General features: G+C 47.6%; 2 protein-coding genes across 6 annotated transcripts; one reads left to right on the forward strand and one right to left on the reverse strand.

Annotated features, from left to right (window-relative positions):
- Positions 1–278: 278 nt before the first annotated feature.
- On the reverse strand, positions 279–5,497 carry BUD31 (BUD31 spliceosome associated protein). 5 transcript variants are annotated; one of them, XM_035132360.3, is made up of 5 exons: positions 5,455–5,497; positions 4,286–4,404; positions 3,032–3,154; positions 2,296–2,462; positions 279–549 (listed from the first exon to the last, which is right to left on the reverse strand). In XM_035132360.3, exons 2-5 carry the CDS (start codon positions 4,377–4,379, stop codon positions 499–501), a joined length of 435 nt encoding a protein of 144 aa, XP_034988251.1. In that variant the 5' UTR covers positions 4,380–4,404; positions 5,455–5,497; the 3' UTR covers positions 279–498. The 5 variants fall into 5 exon arrangements, with proteins under 5 accessions (XP_034988251.1, XP_060138551.1, XP_034988248.1 ...); XM_060282568.2 differs by having other exon boundaries at positions 5,444–5,497; XM_035132357.3 differs by having other exon boundaries at positions 5,439–5,497.
- Positions 5,498–5,877: 380 nt separating this feature from the next.
- On the forward strand, positions 5,878–20,733 carry PDAP1 (PDGFA associated protein 1). The gene is made up of 6 exons (XM_035132356.3): positions 5,878–5,962; positions 12,617–12,708; positions 14,313–14,429; positions 16,207–16,328; positions 18,508–18,659; positions 19,832–20,733. The coding sequence occupies exons 1-6, from the start codon at positions 5,950–5,952 to the stop codon at positions 19,888–19,890; spliced, it is 555 nt and encodes a 184-aa protein (XP_034988247.1). The 5' UTR covers positions 5,878–5,949; the 3' UTR covers positions 19,891–20,733.
- Positions 20,734–21,407: the final 674 nt, after the last annotated feature.

Consider the following 21,407-nt stretch of genomic DNA (forward strand, 5'->3'; position numbering starts at 1 on the left):
TAAGGTGATGTAAGTAGTTATTTATATATCTTGTCCTTGTCTCCATGCATAAGAAATAAGCCCTCCATTGTTTCAGCTCTTTAGTGGATTGATGTATAATCTGAATTAACTCATGTCTCCCAATCCAATACTACTAAGCATAATTATTAAACAACTTTATCCCCATGTTTCCAAATTATCCCTGGAAAAAGGAGGGTCCAGTTTCATTTATGTTCTTTATTATGAAAACAAATTCGTAAAGGTAACAGTAGCAGCACAGAATGAAACAAACCATCTGCTGAGGCCATAGGCAAGACTTTATTTTAAAATAAAGTAGTTATACAAGACATTAACACACTTTACTGCATTTACGATTCAGGTTGTTGGAGATCCACTCACCGCCGGGTCTTACGACAAAGAAATTATGGTTCTTAAGAACAGTCATTGACTATGAACCAGCCATTTAAGAACTCCTCAAAAGGGAAGGGTAACTTTAAAATTGGGGGCGCGCGGAGTATTTCATCCAGAGCAGCCTCTGCACCCGCAATGAGTGCACTCAATTATTCTTCCCTGTAGAATGAAATCAGCATTTTAGTCACAGCAAGCCTCTGAGTACACAGTAGAACAAGAAGAAAGGAAATATTGCTGGTTAGGAAAACTTTTATGAGAATAGATACACTGTTTCCTGCTGACTTCCATACTACTGTTGCAGGGTGGAACATTTATTACAAGAACCAATTTTTTTAAAAGATAGGACTCTCTCAAAACTGTCTTATAACTTGCTTGTTTTTAAAAAGACCCTTTAAGATGTTGGAATGCTAGAAAAGCCAGGAAATGAGACTGCAAATCTTTCTGCAGTCTTTTTCTTTGATTTCCAGAAGTTTTCACATTTCATAGAGTAAGAGAGACACATTGATACGATGGGTGGTCAGCTTTGAAACAGCATTTTTGCAGTACAGTCTTTGACTCCTGCATCTGGAAGAAGGATTGATGGGGGACGGAGCGATAAGGGAAGTGAGTTTTTATTTTTTTTTCTTCATATTGTTGCCTCGTACCTTCCCGGACGCGATGTCCTGGCTTGTTTGGAGTGAAAGAGAAGCAAAAGACTGTGTGAGTTGAACTTTATAACTGTTGTTACTGAGCATATTTTTTAAAGATGTGGAGTTGCCGATGAGAAAAGCCCCCCCCTAGTCGGACGGAAGGAGTTCTGGACGCGTTCGGAGGATTTATGAGCTGTGACGCACTTTAAATTGGAGCAGCGACCTGAAGCTAAGTTCAGCTATAGGGCAAGGAGATCCATTAATTTACCAAGAGTTTATGGTTTGATGTTTGGGTCTCCTGCCTGGAAAAGCTGTAAATTCTATAATGATCGTAAATCTTCATGGCTATGAGAGAAAACGAAAGTGATTTGAGCTTTTTAAGATGGCGCTGCTTCGAGCTGCTTCAACGCAACAGGGAGCTCCATTAAGAAGATTTATGGGGAGGCTGGACTGATTAACTCACACAGGAGAAAGAACATCTGTGAAACTTTGTTTGATATTTATCTCAGCAGCTGGGAAACAATCGGATGAAAGTGGAAAACATCTATGTGACTGTAAGGGGAAGATCTGGATTATTATGAACTTGGAGGACGATTTGAACTTTAGAAAAAAGACGGCAGTGGACAGTTGCGAGGAATTCCCAATTTCTTGAAGCATGGGAACCCAAATAAAAAATTCTTTAGATGATTTGGCATAACATTCGGTTTGATTGATATATATATGTGTATAATTTGAAATATTGAATGTGATATAATTGGTTTTAATTGGAAAATTAATAAAAATATTTTAAAAAAAAAAGAAACAGCATTTTTGGTGGAACCACAAGATTATTTCTTGAATTGATTATTTCTTGAATTTATAGAAGACCTCCGGGTATAGGGCAGTTCACAGAAAAGATCAATGTAATTATTATTATTATTATTATTATTATTATTATTATTATTATTATTATTTCATTCAATAAGTCTGTATACCCATAGATCTCAGGGCGGTTCACAACGTAACAGGATGAGGCTGTTCATCCAGTCCTACTGAGTTCACTGGCAAACTGTCCCCAATGAGAAAGTGGGTCTAAGGTTCAGAGACAAATAAGGTCTCTAGCAAGAGGAGTAACAAACCCTTGCCTTTCATGTGGTTTGGATTTCCAGAGGTCACACTATTACTTATTTGCATGAACCAGATTTTTTTGGGGGGATGCACAAAAAGGCAAAAGAAATGGGACGCAGAAAGAACTGTTGTAATGACCCTGGGGGCTTATTTAAAACAACATTCTTACCACTTCCAGCTTGCTTTTGGGCACTCTGCAGATGCAGTTGGTTCCAAAGTTGGTATCTCTGGTCTGGATGCAGCGCAAACAGCAGAGGTTTTCGTAACCTTGCTTTTTCCACTTTGCAATTAAGTTTTTGTCTGCATATCCTTCTTTAATGCAATACTCATACAACTCTGTGCAGGAGAGAGAGAGGATGAGATAATTAGAAAGCGCAGTAGTGGCAAACAAAAAATACTAGACCTTTGGCAGAATTTGCTCACACCTACATTCTAAAAAGGGGCGCAGGTGGCGCTGTGGTCTAAACCACTGAGCCTAGGGCTTGCCAATCAGAAGGTCAGCGGTTCGAATCCCCGCGACAGGGTGAGCTCCCATTGCTTGGTCCCAGCTCCTGCCAACCTAGCAGTTCAAAAGCACGTCAAAGTGCAAGTAGATAAACAGGTACCGCTACAGCGGGAAGGTAAACGGCGTTTCCGTGTGCTGCTCTGGTTCGCCAGAAGCGGCTTTGTCATGCTGGCCACATGACCTGGAAGGTGTACGCTGGCTCCCTCGGCCAATAACGCGAGATGAGTGCTGCAACTCCAGAGTCGGTCATGACTGGACCTAATGGTCCCTTTACCTTTTTACATTCTAAAAAGGTTAGTATTTCTTTTTCCATTTGACAGACCGGCCCAAGCACATTTCCCAGCCATACTGAATAAAGCATATGCATTTGTCCTTAAAAGATCAAAGACTGCTGTGTTACCTCTACTGATGGCTTTTCTCTTATAGAAGAGATCAAAAATGTAACGTGTTTTCTGGTGATGAATTCTGAAGATAGGCCAGAGAGATTCTACTTTCCTCTTCCCTTCATGCGGTTCAGTTTCAGCTGCAGAAAAGTAGGAAGAAGGGCAGAAAACATGTTAATTTTGCCAGTTAATTCAAATGTTCATTACATCTCCATTATTTCATATTGCTAAATACAAGGAAAACATCGTATAATCTGATAAATAGGATGTGAGAATTCATTGGAGAATATATGCTATAGTTTTCTATTCTCATGTAGCATTTTGCTACAACCAACAAATGTTTTCAGTCATCACATTTAACCTGCAGTATATAAAGGTGATTTGTACTCGGATCACTACTCAACACAGTAATTTTCTAAGTTCTTAGGCAGAACTGTTCCCATTCCAGATACCGTTTTAACTGATGCAAGGTTAACAAAGATGAATCATCTCTTTGAACGTGAGTGGTGCCTTTTAAGTCCACAGTCCAATCTAGAACAAAATTCAAGGACTGTAAAGTCTCTTTCTGCCTTTTGGTTTTTATTTTCAGTCCTAGGTGTAAAAAAAAAAAAACACAACCTGTTCCTTTCAACTGGTCTTTCTTTCCTTTTAAAAGGGAACTCCCAAAGGTAGGTACAATTCCCAGGGTTTTACAAGCATTTCTGGTAAGCACCATTTCTTTGCCAAATTATATGTACAACACTGAGAAGACTAGGTGCTAACTAATAATTAACTGCTGGCCTGTGAGGCGTTGTAAATTCCACTTCTGAACTCTGTTCTTTCCCATCAAAAGCCTTATCCCTTTTTTCTTCTTTTTTCTCCTGTTCAATAAAATTATTGGCTCAAGGACACTGAAAAGGCTTCTTCTGATATCCACCATTAAGCCAATATCAGCTGTTAAGTATAGCATAATTTAAAAAACCCAAACAAACTACCTTTCCTCTTTTTAAAGCCATACAAAGAAAGAGAAATATGAAAAAAGGAAAACAGTAAATGTGTCTTGCCTAAACTGCACTGTTCTTAGTCAAAACACCATTAATAACTGCAGTGCCAAATAAATGCATCTTATCTGGGATCTCTATTTTAATTGGAGATGTCATGGACTGAACTTGGGATCTGTGTACAAACCATCATGGGCTTCCTATACTGAATATGCCAAAAAGGCCATATGCTCATATGCTGTTCTATTATACAATTCATGCTCACAGCCAAATTAGTACTCTGCTACTCACCTTCTCTCATCTTTTGATCTAGCTCATCTAAGGTTGGTTCAATCAATTCCCAGCCGTCTGGAGGAGGTTTTCTACTCCTCTTCACCTTGGGCATCTTGTCAGCAGAGAGGGGGGGAAATCTGGAAAAAATAAGGGAGTAATAAAATGTGTACCGCTATAAATTAGAGCACACCTTTTACATATTTTTGAACCAGGTGTCTGAATAGCCTAAGTTCTCCCCCATAGCATTAACAACCAAAAGACACCCTCCCATTTCCCTCTGGTTATCTGAACATATACTTTTTTATTAATTTGTTATTATTGTTTATTATTAAATTTATATACGTATCACCCTTCATCTGAAGATCACAGGGCACTTTATAAGAAAACAAAATGCATAACATAACAACAACAATGCCCCCAGAAACATTTCAAAGGCCATAGATTGGCCTTTTAGCACCAGGGCAGCTCAACCTGGAAGGAGGTACCGCTTAATGTATCGGTGCCCAAGTCTATCGTTTCATGCAGTCATAGGGAACCTGTGGCTCTCTGGATGCTGCTGCTGGACACCAAATCCCAGGGCCAGATTTATGTATAAGCTAAAAAAGTTATAGCTTGGGGTCCCACTCTCTAGGGCCCCCCCAAAAAAATATTAAAGGAAAAAAAAACTGGATGTACATTTCCAAAGTATAAGATAGAAAACAAATAAAATGGCTTTAGATACCTGTTACTGTAGGCCCATAAATTACCATATAGCATAGGTTCAACACAAAAAACAGCGGCAATTTGTTGTTGACAAAGGGCAGCTGGAGATAAAAAGGACCCCATTACCTTCAGTAGCTTAGGGCCTCATCAAACCTAAATCCGGCCCTGCCAACTCCCTTCATCCCTGCTGGCCACGGTGGCCGGGACTAGTTAGAGTTAGGAATTCAGAAACACCCAGAGAGCAAGAGGTTCCCCAAGCCTGCTTTAATGGCTGCAGAGCAGGTAGAAATCCAACAAATGAAACCTTTGCCCGGCAGGATGCCATCATCATAAATTCCTGCCTGCCACACACCACTGGAGGCCCTTACCTTACCCCAAAAAAGTGCGCCGGCCAGAAAGAGAACTCGTCAAATGAAGGGGCTGCGACCCCCACCCTCCCCTAGAGAGCCCCCAAAGAAAAAGCTCCTACGCTACTGGAGACTTGCTTCTTCCGAGCTCTTCCGCCTCCTCGAAGCTCTCCGTCGCCTCGCGATGACGTCTCCGCGACGAGAAAGGCCCTTTCTCGCGCTCGCGTCACGCTAAGGAGGTTCCCTCGGTGGCTGTCCTCGTCGACGCCTGTCTAGAAGTCACTCCACGGATGGCGGCCGGAGCCGCCAGGCGAGGCAGGCGGACTGCTCGAAGCCTCTCTCGACGGACGCGGAGTGCGCTTTGTAATGCCGAGCTTTCCATCAGGCGGCGCCGCGGACAGCCGCCGCTTCCCTACGCTGGCACCCCGCAAGCCAGGCCCCGAAGGCAGCGCGTGCCCGCCCGCCCGCGCACACGAAACGTGTGTCAGAGAGAGGCGCGCGGGGGGGGGGGCATAGACTTGAGCGTAGGGCCGGCTCCACTTCCGCTTCCGGGTCGCGGCAAAAGCTCGGGGCGAAGTGAGGAGGGGGAGGAAAGAGTCGCTTGTAGCCGGAGTCGCCGCCATCGTCCTCGCTATGCCCAAAGGAGGTAAGCCCGGCCGGAAGGGGAGGCCCAAGAGTCGGCCGCGGCCTTGTGGCCTGGCCCTGTGGGGTGGAGGAGGACGAGGGACCGGGGAGCCCCCTGCCATCTTGGGCTCCCCTCTGGGCTGGCTGGAGGGGGGAAACTTGGGCTCTCTTCTTCTCCCTCCCTGGGGACCCTCTGAGGGGTTTGGACATCTTGGAAGAGCCGACCTAAAGACCTGGAGGTGCTGGGAGGGGGGCACAGGGGGAGGGAGGGCGCCTCTTAGGGGTGGGGGGATCGTGAGGGTGATGGCGGGGGCAGTCTCTTCTCCCTCCCTCCAAGCTGCTCCTTTGCCTGCCTTTTCGTGCGCCTTGGAAACCCATCTTGTTCTGTTTTTGGGCAAGGCTCTGGTCTGGGTATTTTTTAAACTAAAAATAAAAATGCATGTTTTGTTATAGACGGTCTGCGCTGCTGTTTTCTAGTCGTGAACCTAACGACTCTTGGTGCTTTTTTGATGATCCACGTGAGCTGCCTCCCGAGGGGGGCTTGCGGTGAAAGGCAGCTTAGAAATGCCGGGAAGGAAACGATGGGGAGAGGAAAGTTGGGGTGGGGTGAATGCATTCAGTGGGCTCTGTCCTGATTATACTCTCCCCCCCCAACTTTTCACCAAATCACGATTTTGGGGAACCTTCCATAACAGTAGCTAAAAGGTACCAGGCTGCCTTATATTCCCCGCTGCGGTTTGAGCATCAAGGCAGTTGCATCAGGTAAAGCGAGGGCATGCGTACAAAAAGAAAGAAAAAAAGCCACGTGGGAAGGAAGCTGAGGGCTGATTCAGGCACTTGGTTTGCACAGGTACAGAAGGGAAAGGGGGTGTGGAATAGCCCCTGAACTTTTCCCATTAAATCACATATTCTCCTAAATCTCCAATGTTAAGAATCAAGGCAGTTCTTTTCTATACGACCTCTGGAAGGCACCTGCCTGACCAGTGCTATTAGCAGTAGGGTGCCAGATTAAACGGTAATTTGAGCTTGAAGGGCAAGCACTGTGGCTTGGCAGTAGAGCACCTGCCTTGAAAACAGAAGGTCTCTGGTTCATTTCTCAGGTTAGGGCTGGGAATATCTGTGTAGACAACACTGAGCTAGATGGACCCAGTAGTCTGGCTCAGTATATGGCTGCTTTCTTTGTTCGTGTCGTATAGAAAGGACCAAACTTCACTGAGCCTTACCCCAGAGTGTTCCAGGTTCAATTCCTGCTATCTCCCAAGGTGGTGGCTGCTGCTGCTGCTGCTGCTGTATTTATTAAATCTGTTAGTCACTTTATCTTGCCCAAGGTAACCCAAAGCAACCTGCAGCCAAGCAAACAAAACCCCACATACCCTGTTTCTCCAATAATAAGACGTAGCCATAAAATAAGCCGTGGCAGGATTTTTAAGTATTCAAGGAATATAAGCCATACCCTGAAAATAAGACATAGTGATAGGTACAGCAGCAATGCCGGCCACGGCAGGAGGAGGGGAAAAAATAAGACATCCCCTGAAAATAAGCCATAGTGTGGTTTTTTGAGCAAAAATAAATATAAGGCGGTGTCTTATTTTTGGAGAAACACGGTAGATACATTAAAACAGGGTGGGCGGGTGGGTGTTACATAAAAAAAACATCCCACACACTTCTAAAAGGCCACAGGTAGTTAAAGGCCAAAGGCTTAGTTATTTTTTAAAAGTTTTTGCCTGGGACCTAAAAATATATAAAGATGGTGCCAGATGAGCTTTCCTGGGGAGGTAAAGGTAAAGGGACCCGACTGTTAGGTCCAGTCACGGACGACTGAGGTTGCAGCGCTCATCTCGCTTTACTGGCCGAGGGAGCCGGCATACAGATTCCAGGTCATGTGCCCAGCATGACTAAGCCGCTGCTGGCGAACCAGAGCAGCACACGGAAACGCCGTTTACCTTCCCTACCTAATTATCTACTTGCACTTGACGTGCTTTCGAACTGCTAGGTGGGCAGAAGCTGGGACTGAGCAGTGGGAGCTCACCTCGTTGCAGGGATTCGAGCTGCCGACCTTCTGATCGGCAAGCCCTACAAATGGGAAGCCACCTCAGATAAAGCCCATTCTTGTGTTGCTGCCCTCCAGACCTCTCATGGATGGGCCTCAGATAGAAGAGCCCCCTGTCTGCAACCCTAGAGAGCTGCTGCCGATCAGTGTAGATAATACTGAGGTCAATGGTCTGAATTGGTATAAGGTAGCTTCCTGTGTTTGATCCAGTAGTGCTGCTCTTCCGAGTTTTTCTGATTGCTTACCTGCAACCTTGTGTAATATACTCCATAAACACTTTCCAAAAGTCTCTGTATGAAATTGCAGGCCAAAAGCTAACAGCAAGACTTTTTAAAAAGGAAACCCTCTGGCTGGATAGTCCTCACCTAGAGAGGAGGACTGGGGATCAAGATAGGAGCCCCTGAGAGGTTGAGGGGGTTGAGTCTAATCAGTATATAATTATAGTCCTTTTGAGAAGGGCTCAAAGCGTGCTGCACATAATAGATTTGTCCTTGCAACAGAGCTGGGGAGCCTCCATTATTTAGACTACAACTCCCACCATGCCTTTCAATTGACCAAGTTGGCTGGGTTGATGAGAGTTCTCCAGTGACATCTGGAGAACCACAGGTCCCCCAACCCACTTTTTGAGTAAGCCTGTGTTGTTTTCCCCATGAGAAGAATGGATTGAACAAGGGAAGCCAGTGGGCACTTGGCTAGATATGGGGCTTGTTTTGTACTGGAGGCTACCAGCTCATGCCTTTCATTCTTAACCACCACCACCAGTGGCAGCTGAGGAAGGAAACAGAAGCAGTCATGTTGCTTTGATGAGTGCTGGTGCTAATTTGTGTGTGTGTACGTCATTTCAGAATGAAGGTTATCATGGCTATTGTGCATTTAGCTAAATTGGTTGGTTAAAAACGACAACATCCCTAATTCTTCAGAAGTGAAGGGTGTATATATGAAGTTGACATTTCTGCCTGTCTGAAGCGGTGGCACAGAGCCAGGTGGAGGAGACTGCAATAGGCAGAGAAAAGAAACTGATCGCTTGGCTTTCGCCAGACCTTTTTTTAGTGAAGATGGAGGCATGACTGAGCTTGTTGCTGCCTCTCTCTCCCCGCCCCCCCCCCCAGTGGAGAGGCTGCCTTGCCGCTGCACATTCAGCACAAGCCCTGAAGCTGCACCACACCCAGTTTGAACTATTTCCAAGGGATTCTGCCAGGATGTCTTCCCTGAATGCTTTTGTTGTTTAGTAGTTTAGTCATGTCCGACTCTTCGTGACCCCATGGACCAGAGCACGCCAGGCACTCCTGTCTTCCACTGCCTCCCGCAGTTTGGTCAAACTCATGTTTGTAGCTTCAAGAACACTGTCCAACCATCTCGTCCTCTGTCGTCCCCTTCTCCTTGTGCCCTCAATCTTTCCCAACATCAGGGTCTTTTCCAGGGAGTCTTCTCTTCTCATGAGGTGGCCAAAGTATTGGAGCCTCAGCTTCACGATCTGTCCTTCCAGTGAGCACTCAGGGCTGATTTCCTTCAGAATAGATAGGCTTGATCTTCTTGTAGTCCATGGGACTCTCAAGAGTCTCCTCCAGCACCATAATTCAAAAGCATCAATTCTTCGGCAATCAGCCTTCTTTATGGTCCAGCTCTCACTTCCATACAATGAATGCTAGTTTTTCCATAATCAGGGTTTCCTCGTGGTGGCTCTTGGATTCTCTGCCCTGCTGGATCTGCAAGAGGAGCATGATGAGGTTTGCCACTGGAGCATTATGACATCCTGAAAGAAATGGAAGCTGCAATACCTGGTGCTCTCTCAGTGCAGCAGATCTGGCCAAAAGTACAAGAGCAAAGCATAGTTCAAAAAACGTCAAGGCAGGAGATGGCTAGGTTACAAACACTGAGCATTTATAGCTGGGGTGCTGGATATCCGTATTTGAAGCAACAGAAGTGTTTCAGGAATTGCTCTATTGGGTCAGATCAAAGGTCCAAATTATACAGTCTTCTGTTTTTCATAAGGACTTTCCAGATTCCCCATGGAAGCTTGCCACTAGGGCACGAAAGCAGCACACCCCTCTTCTTGTTTGTCCCTGGTACTCTGTGTTAAATTGCTTCTGAACATGGAGGATCTATTCAGCTAAGAACTGTTGGTTGACCCAAGTCCTTTGCATTTGATTGTTTTCAAAGCCACATAGCAGCTTTTTTAAAAATGTATTTTTATTAAAGATTTATTAAAGCCACAGAGCATCTTGCAGTAGCAACTTCCATGTGCGTTGGAGGATGCAGCTCCAAAATGTTGGTTTGTTTGGGGTTTTTTTTCGGGGTTTTTTTAAAGCAACTTAAGTGTCAGGGTTGTATGACAGACAAACTGGCTTCTGTGAACCAGTTAGCAGTAAGAGGTTTTGTGAGGCCAGTTGGAATTAAATTAAGGAAGCTTCACTCAACGCAGGTCAGGAATTGTTACAAGATGCTGTAGGACTGCATCTCCCTCCATTCTTGGCTATGCTGGCTGGACAGCTCCACATCCACCTCCAAACAAAAAAGATAGTGGCAGAGAGGAGGTGTTTATTCCTCCTAACCTCACATTTTTAGATTAACCTCCTTGAATTGCTCCCGCCCCCTCAGCTCTCTCTGCAATTGTTTTAGTTTTGACTTTGTGTCTTTCTGCCCTGACACCTTCAAGTGAAGGGGGGGCATTGCCTGTAAATACGGTAAGGGAATGATAGAGCAACACAACTGACACAGCAGCTTCGAGGTACGAGGGAATGAAAACAGTGACTGCTCATCCTTGTTCAGTATGTGGCACATAAGCAGCCTGAAATCTTTGTTTTCCCCATTTTTATTTTTATTTTAATCCAGTTCCCACTGTTTGTCCTTTATAGGCAGATTTGCTCACATGAGCACAATCTTGAATTCTACCTCGCATTAGAATTCCCAGTTTCATATGGGTCTACTCAGATGTAAGCCCCACTGGGTTTAATGGTATTATTCTCAAATAAGTATTCAGAGGATTCCACCCCCCACCCCCCACCTCTCTGACTAACAGAATAGTGCGGCTACTCTTCTGGAAAGCAAGTGAAAATAGTTCCTTTCTGACATGCACACAGTGGAAGCTGAGTGGGAAAGCTTGCTTTTAATCCATTTACTTTTATCAAATAATATACTGCTTCTTCCAGCTACATAGAGCAGGCACAGGGAACTTGTGTCCATCCAGATGCTGTTGGGATCCAGCCGCTGCCATCTGGAAGGGATCCCTATTCCCCTTCCAGAGCTACAATTCCCAGCATTTCCTGGGAAGAGGGACTGACAGTTAAACCACCCCGGAAACTGTATTTTGTCTGAAGGGAATAGAGGTCTTCTAACACCTCTCAGCAACCTTAACAAACTACAGTTCCCAGGATTCTTTGGGGGAAGCCATGACTGTTCCAAGTGGTATGACACAGCTTTAAATGTGGCATTGCCGATGTGGCCTGACTGTATGGAGCAGCTGTGGGATTTGTAGTTGGCCTGCAGCCCAGGGCATGAGGCAGGCAGCGAGAGGAAGACAGAGATGCTGTGACTCCCAATCCTACAGGAAGGCTGTGGACAAGCCGAGTGGTGGGCCATCATGGCTTAGAATTCCATGCTGAGCAATGGGTTGAGCGGTGATATGTCCAGGATGAGATGGAAAGGACCGCTTTGACTCCCTGCTGGGAAGAATGACAAGGTTTGGAGGGGTGATAGAAGGTTTTAAAGAACCAGGACCGCTGGGACTTGCCAATTGAAAAGTTCTCCAGCCTTTCTTTGGTTTGAGCTTTCTCTTGCCTCAAGCCAGCCTTCCTTGAAACTTTCCAGGTATTGCAGGACTCCTGTCAAGTTACCAGTCACTATGAATATATGTGTACATGCCTCAAACTCTTCATCAGCCCCAGCCGACATGGCCAATAGCCAGGGATGATGGGAGTTGCAGTCCAACATCTGGAGGGCATCAGATTGTGGAAGGCTGCCACCTGTGGTTGTATGTGGTTTTTATCCCCTGGATCCTAATTGAAGGAACCACCGGTTCCCTCATCCTTCATGCTCTGCAGGAAGTCATGTTTTTATATATGTTGGAAGCCACCCAGTCAGATGGGCAGGGTACGATGATGATGACGATGTTGACAATGATGATGATTGGCTGCTGGGACATTCTAGGGCAGGCATCCCCAAACTGCGGCCCTCCAGATGTTTTGGCCTACAACTCCCATGATCCCTGGCTAACAGGACCAGTGGTCAGGGATGGTGGGAATTGTAGTCCAAAACATCTGGAGGGCCGAAGTTTGGGGATGCCTGTTCTAGGGCAACCTTTCCAGCCTAGTGTGTTCCAAACATTGCTGGACTCCAGCTCCCATCATCCACATCCATTAGTCATGCCGGCTGGTGCCGATGAAGAGTTGAGTCCACCTGTTTTGTTGCACATGGTTGGCAACTGGGCAGAAGGGGCAGGACACTCGACTGCCTAGACCTTTTGGTCTGGACTTGCTTGGTTGACTGCACCAAGCCGAGAGTGAGGAGACGAGGACAACAGCGGCTGTCTGAAGTCATATTATTATTTTATTGTTTGCTAGTTGTTAAATTTGCATACTGCCCTATACCAGTAGATCTCAAATCCCTAAACTGGCTCTTTCCTTGCAGGTAGGAAAGGAGGCCACAAAGGCCGGGCACGGCAGTACACAAGCCCCGAGGAGATTGATGCTCAGCTGCAAGCAGAGAAACAGAAGGCCAAGGTAAGTGTATGTCTGCTGCGGTTTTCACAGCCGGGGTAGCGATAGCAGGCACGAGTTGAACTGTGAGATGGGAAGTCGCCTGGTTCACCCTTTCCTTTGACACAGGCAGACTAGAGTTCTTCTCTCAGCCTCCCATCTACAAATACGGGGATTTTTTTTATAAAAAAGGCTTCTACATTTTCCGTAATGAGAGAAGATCATTTAACCTTAATGTTGGGCAAAGGCTTGCAACATCTTTATTAGTATTGACCTCTTACCTTTGCATCCAAGGAAATGCTGAGGATAGGTACAGTACTTTGTTCGTTCATCCTCATAATAACCCCTTGCAGTACAGTACACTGAGATTGAATCCTGACAAGACAGAAGTACTGTTTGTGAGGGACAGGAGGCAGGCAGGTGTAGAGGACTCCATGGCCCTGAATGGGGTAACTGTGCCCCTGAACGACCAGGTGCGCAGACTGGCAGTCATTTTGGACTCACAGCTGTCCATGGAGGCGCAGGTCAATTCTGTGTCCAGGGCAGCTGTCTATCAGCTCCATCTGGTACGCAGGCTGAGACCCTACCTGCCTGCAGACTGTCTCGCCAGAGTGGTGCATGCTCTAGTTATCTCTCACTTGGACTACGGCAATGCGCTCTACGTGGGGATACCTTTGAAGGTGACCCGGAAACTACAACTAATCCAGAATGCGGCAGCTAGACTGGTGATTGGGAGCGGCCGCCGAGGCCACATAACACCGGTCTTGAAAGATCCACATTGGCTCCAAGTATGTTTCCGAGCACAATTCAAAGTGTTGGTGCTGACCTTTAAAGCCCTAAATAGCCTCAGTCCAGTATACCTGAAGGAGCGTCTCCACCCCCATCGTTCTGCCTGGACATTGAGGTCCAGCACCGAGGGCCTTCTGACGGTTCCCTCGTTGCGAGAACCATGGAACCAGGCAGAGTGCCTTCTCGGTAGTGGCGCCCGCCCTGTGGAACGCCCTCCCATCAGATGTCAAAGAGAAAAACAGCTACCAGATTTTTAGAAGACATCTGAAGGCAGCCCTGTTTAGGGAGGCTTTTAATGTTTAACATATTACTTTATTTTATTTTTCTGTTGGAAGCCGCCCAGAGTGGCTGGGGGAACCCGGCCAGATGGGTGGGGTATAAATAATAAATTATTATTATTATTAAATAAATTATTATTATTATTATTATTATTATTATTATTTTATTACTACTACACTAGAACGAGTGACTGTCTCTAGGACACCCTGTGAGCTTTGTGGCTGAGTGGGAATTTGAACCGATGTTTACTCAAACCGACTTTCTCACTACTACAACACACTAGCTCTCAAACGCTTAATTATTGCTCACAGAATCCAATGAATTTCGGCCACCTCCGAGATCTATAGTCCACTATCCTTTGTAAGGAGTTCAGGGCAGCATAAATGGATCTCCCCATTTCATCCTCACAACAGCCCTGACAGGTGGGTTAGGTTTAGAGGAGGCTGTTGGTCCAGATCATCCAGTGAGCTTCATGGATGAGGAGCGGTTTGAGGAGCTACTCGCACTGTAACTTCTACTCTGTGGTAGCCCCACACGGATAATGCTTTTCACTTCCACAGGAGGAGGAGGAACAAGAGGAAGGCGGCGATGGGGCAACAGGCGAACCCAAAAAGAAGGAGAAATCACTAGATTCAGATGAGAGTGAAGAAGAGGATGAGGACGATGAAGACTACCAGGTACTAATGAGATGTTCCATGGAAGGATACTCAGTTCATGTTAATCTCTGAAATTCAGGTGATTTCTCATTCAGTTGATTGCTGCTAAGTTCTTCAGCCTGGAGGGCTGATTTTCTTCCAGCTGAGCTCTTACAGGGGCTGAATGTGGCCCTCTAGATATTTCTGTGTGGCTCTTAGGACTCCCCCAAAGCCATGCCCCCTCCCCTTTGCCAACCTGCTCTACAATAGTGTACTTCTGACTAGCTGGGACGTGCCCTCATACTGTGACAGGAGAAAGAGAGAGGTGTATAGAAAACTCATGAGTTATGTTTTGCTGAAATATGATCTACTGTATGAAGCTGAGAAACCGCATCCATTTCCCCACCCACATTTTTTCTGGCCCTCGCCAACCGCTGGCATGCGGCCCCTGGAAGATTCCCATAAGAGAGAAATTGGGCTGAAAAAGTTCCCCCACCCCTGTCTCTCTTGGGATGCATTGATAACATAGCAGGAAGCAGGGGGAGCGGAGAGGGAATGGATGGGTCCCATTCCCTGAGCAGTTTTTCCAGAGGGAACCCAGCAACCAACTGGAGAAGAGCCCGCACCCCCACCCCAGGTCAGATAACCATCTTCTGCTGCAATGGGCTTGGGAAAACCTTGAGAAGGTTGTTGTAGGCAGGGAAAATGGGTTTTAAATGCTGCAAACAGTCTGAGCTAGCAAGGCAAACATACTTGGTACACTCTGAGCATTAAAACTTTGCTGATGAAGAATTGGCGAAACAGGGCCTTGTCCTGGGATTTTTTCACTAGAATTAATTTTTATTTGCCTCACTATCATACTGGAATTGATTCTTATTTGAACTCATCCTATCATTACATAAATAAAACCTTTTGAAGTCTTACTTGAAATTCATCTTCCTCCTGGCCTGAGTTCTTGCAATTTACTGTTTATTCAGGGGAAATGGGTTGGCTTTTGCAGCCCGACTCCCCAAGGGCCTCTGAATCCCCTAAGTCAGAGGTTTTCAACCTTTTTGAGTCCACAGCTCCCTTGACCAACTACATTCTTTCTGCAGCTCCCCTGTGGGGCTCAGGAGCCCAGCTATGTCACCCCTTGCCTGCAGAGCTGGCAGCCCCTCACCCTGCTGCTGTTGCTCTTGGTCTCAGCTGCCCCCCTGCCCCAAAGAGAGGTACCTCCTCACACTGCCCCACAGAGGCCTGGGACTTGTCTGTCCATTCCCAACAGCAAGGGCTGGCAGACTAGCTGGCTGGCCTGCTTCCTCTGAGGTCGTGTCAACCAGTATCCCCTGACCAGCCCCAGAGGCACCATTCTCCTACAGAGCTTATAGCTAGGGCTGCAGCAGCAAAGAGCTGCACAAGCCTTCAGGAGGCAGAGACATGAGAGGGCTTCGCAGGAGGGAGGGAAGGAATGACAGACAGGGGACAGTGTTGCCCATGGCACCCCTGACCATCATTCAAGGCACCCCAGGGTACCTTGGCACACTGGTTGAAAACCACTGCCCTAAGCCTATGATCAGTCAGAGAAGAATGGATGGAGGCAGGAACTAGTAAAAGGAAATCAAGGGAGATCTTCATTTTCCTGTTGCAACAGCCCCTCCCCCAACTTTGCAAGGAAGTAAGGACCCCGAATAAAAGTGTGTAACAGCTTTTAGAGAGTTTAGAAATTGTCCAACCCCTTAGGCAAAGCATCACACACCACCATAAGCTTTTACATGTTGTTTGTTCCGCCCACCTGAAGTTGCCGCTGCTCACGTTTCCCTCTCGTCTTCTTCCATTCCAGCCAAAGCACAAAGGCGTGGAAGGCATGATAGACATAGAGAATCCCAACCGCGTTGCACAGACAGCCAAAAAAGTAACTCAGATAGATATGGAGAGCCCCAGGGAATTGTCGCGGAGAGAACGGTAAGGTGTTTTCCTCCCCTCTGGCTTGTGGGATTCTCAGAGAAGCGTTGCTTGGGGGTGTGTAGGAGTCTTGGAGCCTGTGGTTCCCTGCTCCCTATTTTGGGAACCCAAAGACTGTCAAGGAGCAATAACGGGCCTGTCCCAGAGCAAAGGGAGGATAAATTGCGTTTTAACCCCCTTCTCCATGCCAACCCAACTGTGCTGAGAGAAGCAGCCCTCACCTCTTGGCTGACTACGGACATGGTGCATTCACCGCCTTAGCTGATCTGTCCGTATTCTCGCCTTTCTGCATATGCGCCTTTAGCGGAGACTGCCAGAGAGGAACTGAGTTGGGAATACAGTGGCCTGCAAAAGAGAAGCCAATGGAGAGACTGGGGAGCAACAGGAAGGCTCTAGTTGCTGTCCCAGTTATTTGACTTGCTCTTCAAAACCCAGGGGCGCTGGCTTCCCAGTGCAAGCGCCTCCCCTTGCAGAAACAAGTCAGCAGAGCCGCTGTATGGCTGCTCTGATAGTTACTCTTCAAGGTCTCAGGCAGTGAGATGCTCTACTAAAACTGCTGCTCCAGAGAGTATTGGGGGGGGGGGTCCACCAACCCTGTGGACACATCTGGAACTCAAGAAACCATCATGGGCAGTAATTACCCACCTAACCAAGTTCACTGCAACCCCAGATGTAAATTCTACAGCAGTCACCCCCAAACTTCGGCCCTCCAGATGTTTTGGACCACAATTCCCATCATCCCTGACCACTGGTCCTCTTAGCTAGGGATCATGGGAGTTGTAGGCCAAAACATCTGGAGGGCCGCAGCTTGGGGATGCCTGTTCTACAGCATACTTGGCCCTCCTCCCTCAGCAATTAGGCTTTAAAAAAATCTGGGTTTTTGAAGCTTAACCATCTTCCTGGAAACTGCAGCTGGAGAGAAACGGCCAGCCCACCTGCCCCAGCCTCACTTTTGGCTTGCAAAAAGAGTTTTTTTCAGGTGTAATTGTGTGGCATGGGAAGGCATTTGGCGGTGGGGGGGGGTTACTGGTGTTCCCTATTAAATTCCCCCCCCCAAAATGTGCACCACAATTAGGCTTGAAATATTCTTTACGTTGAAGCTTCTTTCAAACCTCATTGCCATGCAAGCAGGGTGGCAGCCGGGGAAGGCAGGATTAACCTTTCTCAAGCTGTGGATAGTCCCACCCCGCCATGCCCTCCTCCAACTCATTTTGGTTTGGAAGAACAGCAAGGCCAATTGCAGAGGGGCTGGGGGTGCCAAAGGTGTCTGTGGCAACCTGCACACAAGAGACCAAAGCTGCGATTTCTGCATGCAGAGGAGGAGCTATACCCTCTTATCTAGTGTTGAAATCCAGAGTAGTCACTGCTCTGTACAGTATGCTGTTCAGGTGGGGAAGCGGGGAAGGTAAAGGTAAAGGGACCCCTGACCATTAGGCCCAGTCGTGGCCGACTCTGGGGTTGCAGTGCTCATCTCGCATTATTGGCCGAGGGAGCCGGCGTACAGCTTCCAGGTCATGTGGCCAGCATGACAAAGCCGCTTCTGGCGAACCAGAGCAGCACACGGAAACGCCGTTTACCTTCCCGCTGTAGCGGTTCCTATTTATCTACTTGCACTTTGACGTGCTTTCGAACTGCTAGGTTGGCAGGAGCTGGGACCGAGCGATGGGAGCTCACCCTGTCGCAGGGATTCGAACCGCTGACCTTCTGATCGGGAAGCCCTAGGCTCAGTGGTTTAGACCACAGCACCGCCCGCGTCCCGTAGAGGGACATAAAAGGTAGAGGGACATAAAAGAGGTAAGAGTCCTGCTGGATGAGCTTCAAGGTCCACCTAGTGCAGCATCCTGTATCTCCCAGGGGCCAAGCCAGATGCCTCCAGGAAGACCATCAGCAGGGCATAAAGGCAGGAGCCTCTCCCTTGCGGTGGCTCCCTAGCCTGTGATAATGGCAGCAGCATAATGCAAACAGATGGGCCGTTGTCACATCCTCAAGTTTAACTGTGGTTCTGTTTAGGGATATTCCGGGTGCTGGCAAAAGCCTCGGGCAAGTTTCCAGGTTTCCTTTGGGCCCTCTGTCGCCTCCTTTAAGCTGTGCTTGTGTCTGTGTGGGAAGGAGTGTCTTCTGAACTCTGATTAAAACCTCCTTCGCTGGATTGTTCCTCTCCCCCCCCCCCTCAAAACAGAGAAGAGATCGAGAAACAGAAGGCGAAAGAGAGGTACATGAAGATGCACCTCGCCGGGAAGACAGAGCAAGCCAAGGCAGACCTCGCCCGACTAGCCATCATCCGGAAACAGAGGGAAGAGGCAGCCAAGAAGAAAGAGGAAGAAAGGAAAGGTAAGGAAGCCTTTGAGCCAAAGGCCCAAACCTCAGGGGTTCAAATTGGCCTCCTCAAGACCCCATCTTATTTATTTTTTATTGAATATGTTGCTTCCATATTTTGATACTTCCACCCCCAGCATTGAGATGTGAGCAACTTTCTCCACAGTATCTCCCTTATACACAGTACTACGGACAAGCGCAAAGCCACTATGGTTGTAAAGGGAGGGGGGGTTGTGGGTCACTGGGAGGGTGGGGGCGGGAACGCAGCTGCCATTCCACATGTATATTCCAAAAACACACATAGAGAGACCAAAAAAGAAGAGAGAGAAATTACACATTGGGGGGGGGGAAGATGGGGCTAATTCTGGAATGAGGGTTCTCTGGAGACCCCTGTCTTTAGGTGCCCCCTTCCCTTTGCCCTCTCTCCCACCCCATACCCAAGCCTTGGCCAGGAGTGGGATCCTGCTTGAGAGAAGACCCAAAGGGAAGAAACTGATGGCTCCCATAGGGTGAAGGAAGCAGCCAAGAAGTGGGGCTTCAAGGAATGACACCTTAAAGCAGGCATCCCCAAACTGCGGCCCTCCAGATGTTTTGGCCTACAACTCCCATGATCCCTAGCTAACAGGACCAGTGGCTGGGGAAGATGGGAATTGTAGTCCAAAACATCTAGAGGGCCGAAGTTTGGGGATGCCTGCCTTAAAGAGTCTAGCCTTGGGGGGAGGCGGAGAGAAGAAGGTTTTTTGGTGGAGAATAGGGAGGAGAAGAAGAAGAGTTTGGATTTGATATCCCGCTTTATCACTACCCGAAGGAGTCTCAAAGCGGCTAACATTCTCCTTTCCCTTCCTCCCCCACAACAAACACTCTGTGAGGTGAATGGGGCTGATTGACTTCAGAGAAGTGTGACTAGCCCAAGGTCACCCAGCAGCTGCATGTGGAGGAGCAGGGATGCGAACCCGGTTCCCCAGATTACGAATCCACCGCTCTTAACCACTGCACCACACTGGTTGTAGCCGCTTTGGCAAATTTCAACAGCACCCCATTCTAGGCCAAAGGAGCAGGGGTTTTTTTTTTATGCAGAACTGTAGAAAGGGGACCCAAAGGGGTCACATGGTCCAAGCCCCTGCGATGCAATGCCTGGTTAGCTTTTATAAACCTGCGTCTCCCCCTCTGTTTTTTTCACCCGCCAGCTAAAGACGATGCATCCTCAGCAGGCAAAAGATTGCAGTCCCTGTCCCTTAACAAGTAAGCGCCAGCCACAGGAGAGGAGGGGAACGTCCCAGGAACTGTGCCTGGCTGGCGCCTGCTGGGCACTCTTTGAGGCTTCACACACACAGAAGGCGACGCCGCAGCGTGAAGAGCACGGCCGTAACCGGCGTCCTCTTCCCTCCTAAGAGACACTTGGCCAGCAGCGTGTTCGTCTTCATCTGGGCACAGAATTCCATGGTGGGGAGGGAGGGGTGGGTGGGGAGGGGGGGAACAAGTGGGGTGGGCAAGCTATTATAATCCTTTGACGCGGGAGTCGCGAGGGCAGCGATTCTCCCGCACAGCCGCTTCAGGAGGGGGTGCTATAAACCGAACGATTTTGCTGTATTTCAAATTCGAGATTACCTATCGGGGGGGGGGCAGGAAAAAGCTGGAGCCATAATGGAGGGGGCGGGGGAAGGTAGGGCTTCAGCGAGGCTGCAAGAGGGGAGTGGGGGTCAGTAGTCTTGGCATGCAGGCGCAAATCCAAAATGCTGGCGCGTGTTTGCGATAGGCACTCGTCGGAAAAACGGCCTGCGGGGTTGGAATGTGGAGCAGCAAAGAAATAAAAACACATTTGGATCTGGACCGTGTGGCTGTTCTGGTCTTTTTATTTCCACTTTCTACCTTTCTCTCCCCCCCCCTTTTTTTTTATAAAAAAAGAAGCCACCCTTAATTTCTTCCCTTCTCCTCTGAAATGTGATAGTGACTTTTTAAGTGCAAAAAACAAAACACAGCCCTGCAAAACCAGAGAACTCTTTTCTTGATTGTGCAACATGTTGGAACAGATGCAAATTGGAAGCAAAACTTGTATATTTGGCTGAATAAAGTTTAAATTATCGTAAAATGCCTTCCGTGCCTTGTCTTCTGTAGAAGCAGCTGTGGCTGGCCCACCCCCTACTGGCGCTGAGGAATGAGTTCCACAGCCTTCAGTGAGGCAGGACATGGGCCTGCAGAAACTACTGTGGCTCATGCAAGCTGCGACTGGTGGGAAGAAAGGAGCCAACTCGTCCCCCACTCTTTGCCTAGCCTATTCGAATTGGGCATGCACTGCTTCAGACCGTGGTAGTGGTCTAGTTCTGAGAAACCCTCTTCATAACAACATATCTGCAGACAGAAAACTACCCCAGGAAAGAGATGGGGTCGTTCTACTTGGGAGTAAACCCAGTGAAATTATTGGACCCGTTGAGTCCAATTTCAATGGGTCCACTCTTGAGTAGGACTAGTATTGGATATCAAGTCAGCGGCACCACACTAGCACTCTTAAAAGCACTCAAGACCAGCAACAGGTAGTTCTTTAACTATATTCATAGCAGGAAGCCATCTAGAGAGGTTGCTGCACCTTTGGGCGACAAGGGAGTCAAAGGCGTGACAAGGGAAGAGGAGGAGATTACAGCGGGGCTGGATGAATTATTTGCATCTGTCTTCACAACAGAACAGATGAGGCAGACCCCAGGGCTTGGGGAACAAGGGCAGATAGTGGCAATGAGAGATAATATTCTAGGCCTGGGGGGTGGGGGG

This window comes from Zootoca vivipara, chromosome 13 (assembly GCF_965207765.1).
Source record: "Zootoca vivipara chromosome 13, rZooViv2.hap1.1, whole genome shotgun sequence".
NCBI lineage: Eukaryota > Metazoa > Chordata > Lepidosauria > Squamata > Lacertidae > Zootoca > Zootoca vivipara.

Bases quoted from the DNA above. Each gene is read 5' to 3' on its own strand.
- BUD31 (XM_035132360.3), bottom strand. From the start codon at position 4,379: ATGCCCAAGGTGAAGAGGAGTAGAAAACCTCCTCCAGACGGCTGGGAA. The intron at 3,155-4,285 runs GTGAGTAGCAGA...ACTTTTCTGCAG, and splicing joins AGATCAAAAGATGAGAGAAG to CTGAAACTGAACCGCATGAA. The intron at 2,463-3,031 runs GTAACACAGCAG...TCTCCTGCACAG, and splicing joins GAGAAAAGCCATCAGTAGAG to AGTTGTATGAGTATTGCATT.
- PDAP1 (XM_035132356.3), top strand. The intron at 14,430-16,206 runs GTACTAATGAGA...CTTCCATTCCAG, and splicing joins AGGACGATGAAGACTACCAG to CCAAAGCACAAAGGCGTGGA. The intron at 16,329-18,507 runs GTAAGGTGTTTT...CCCTCAAAACAG, and splicing joins GAATTGTCGCGGAGAGAACG to AGAAGAGATCGAGAAACAGA.